This window comes from Nestor notabilis, unplaced genomic scaffold (assembly GCF_000696875.1).
Source record: "Nestor notabilis isolate BGI_N333 unplaced genomic scaffold, ASM69687v1 scaffold27590, whole genome shotgun sequence".
Lineage (NCBI taxonomy): Eukaryota > Metazoa > Chordata > Aves > Psittaciformes > Psittacidae > Nestor > Nestor notabilis.
The window spans coordinates 2,190-2,816 of record NW_009911102.1 but is presented as its reverse complement, the minus strand read 5'-3'; the positions used below and the strand labels follow the sequence as shown (position 1 = coordinate 2,816).

The 627-nt window shown below is 61.7% G+C and overlaps 1 protein-coding gene across 1 annotated transcript in view; it reads right to left on the bottom strand.

Annotated features, from left to right (window-relative positions):
- Positions 1-627, bottom strand: part of LOC104404639 (sterol 26-hydroxylase, mitochondrial) — a gene marked incomplete at both ends in the record, with an annotated part of 3,088 nt that overhangs the window by 1,881 nt on the left and 580 nt on the right. The window contains 3 exons of the mRNA XM_010013117.1: positions 1-153; positions 274-471; positions 549-627. The exon at positions 549-627 is cut by the window's right edge and continues 136 nt beyond it. Coding sequence (XP_010011419.1) covers positions 1-153; positions 274-471; positions 549-627 — 430 coding nt within the window. The remainder of the gene's footprint in view (positions 154-273; positions 472-548) is intronic.

Genomic DNA, 627 nt, shown 5'->3' with positions numbered 1-627 from the left:
CGCCAGCCAGCAGCAGCTCAGCCACACTGCCATAGACCTCATCCAGGCTGAGCCTGCCACTGGCCAGCAGGTAGCTCAGGTAGCCAGACACCTCCTTGCCCCGCTCCACCTGCCCCTCCAGCTGCTCCATCTTTCGGTCAATCAGGGTCTTGCCTGCAGGGACAGAGAGTGGGACCCAGTGCTGACAGAATGAGGGTGGCCAAAAGGACATGTGCCCCCTTTTGAGGGTCCTTAGGGAGTCTGATCCCATCGTGCTGGGCACCCATCGCTCACCAAAGGCAAAGATGGTGTCCCAGCTGTCCAGGTAGCGGTCCCAGAAGGGAAGCACCTTGCGGCTCCATCGGGGCAGGACGGTGGCAAAGATGGAGTTCTTGAACATGAGGTTGATGGAATCAATGAAGCGCTGGGTCTCTGTGGGGACCTGGTGCTTCAGGCACCCAATGCGGGTCTCAAAGAGGATATAGGAGATCCCTGTGGGGCACAGGCCACATCCAGAACCCCGTGGGGATGGGAAGAGTGGGGCAGGGCAGGGGTGAGGACCCTCCTACCTTCCAGGGCGAAGCGGTAGAGCAGGTTGGCCACATCCCCCACCAGCACCCCCGAGGGGCTGCGGCTCACGTCCCCCCA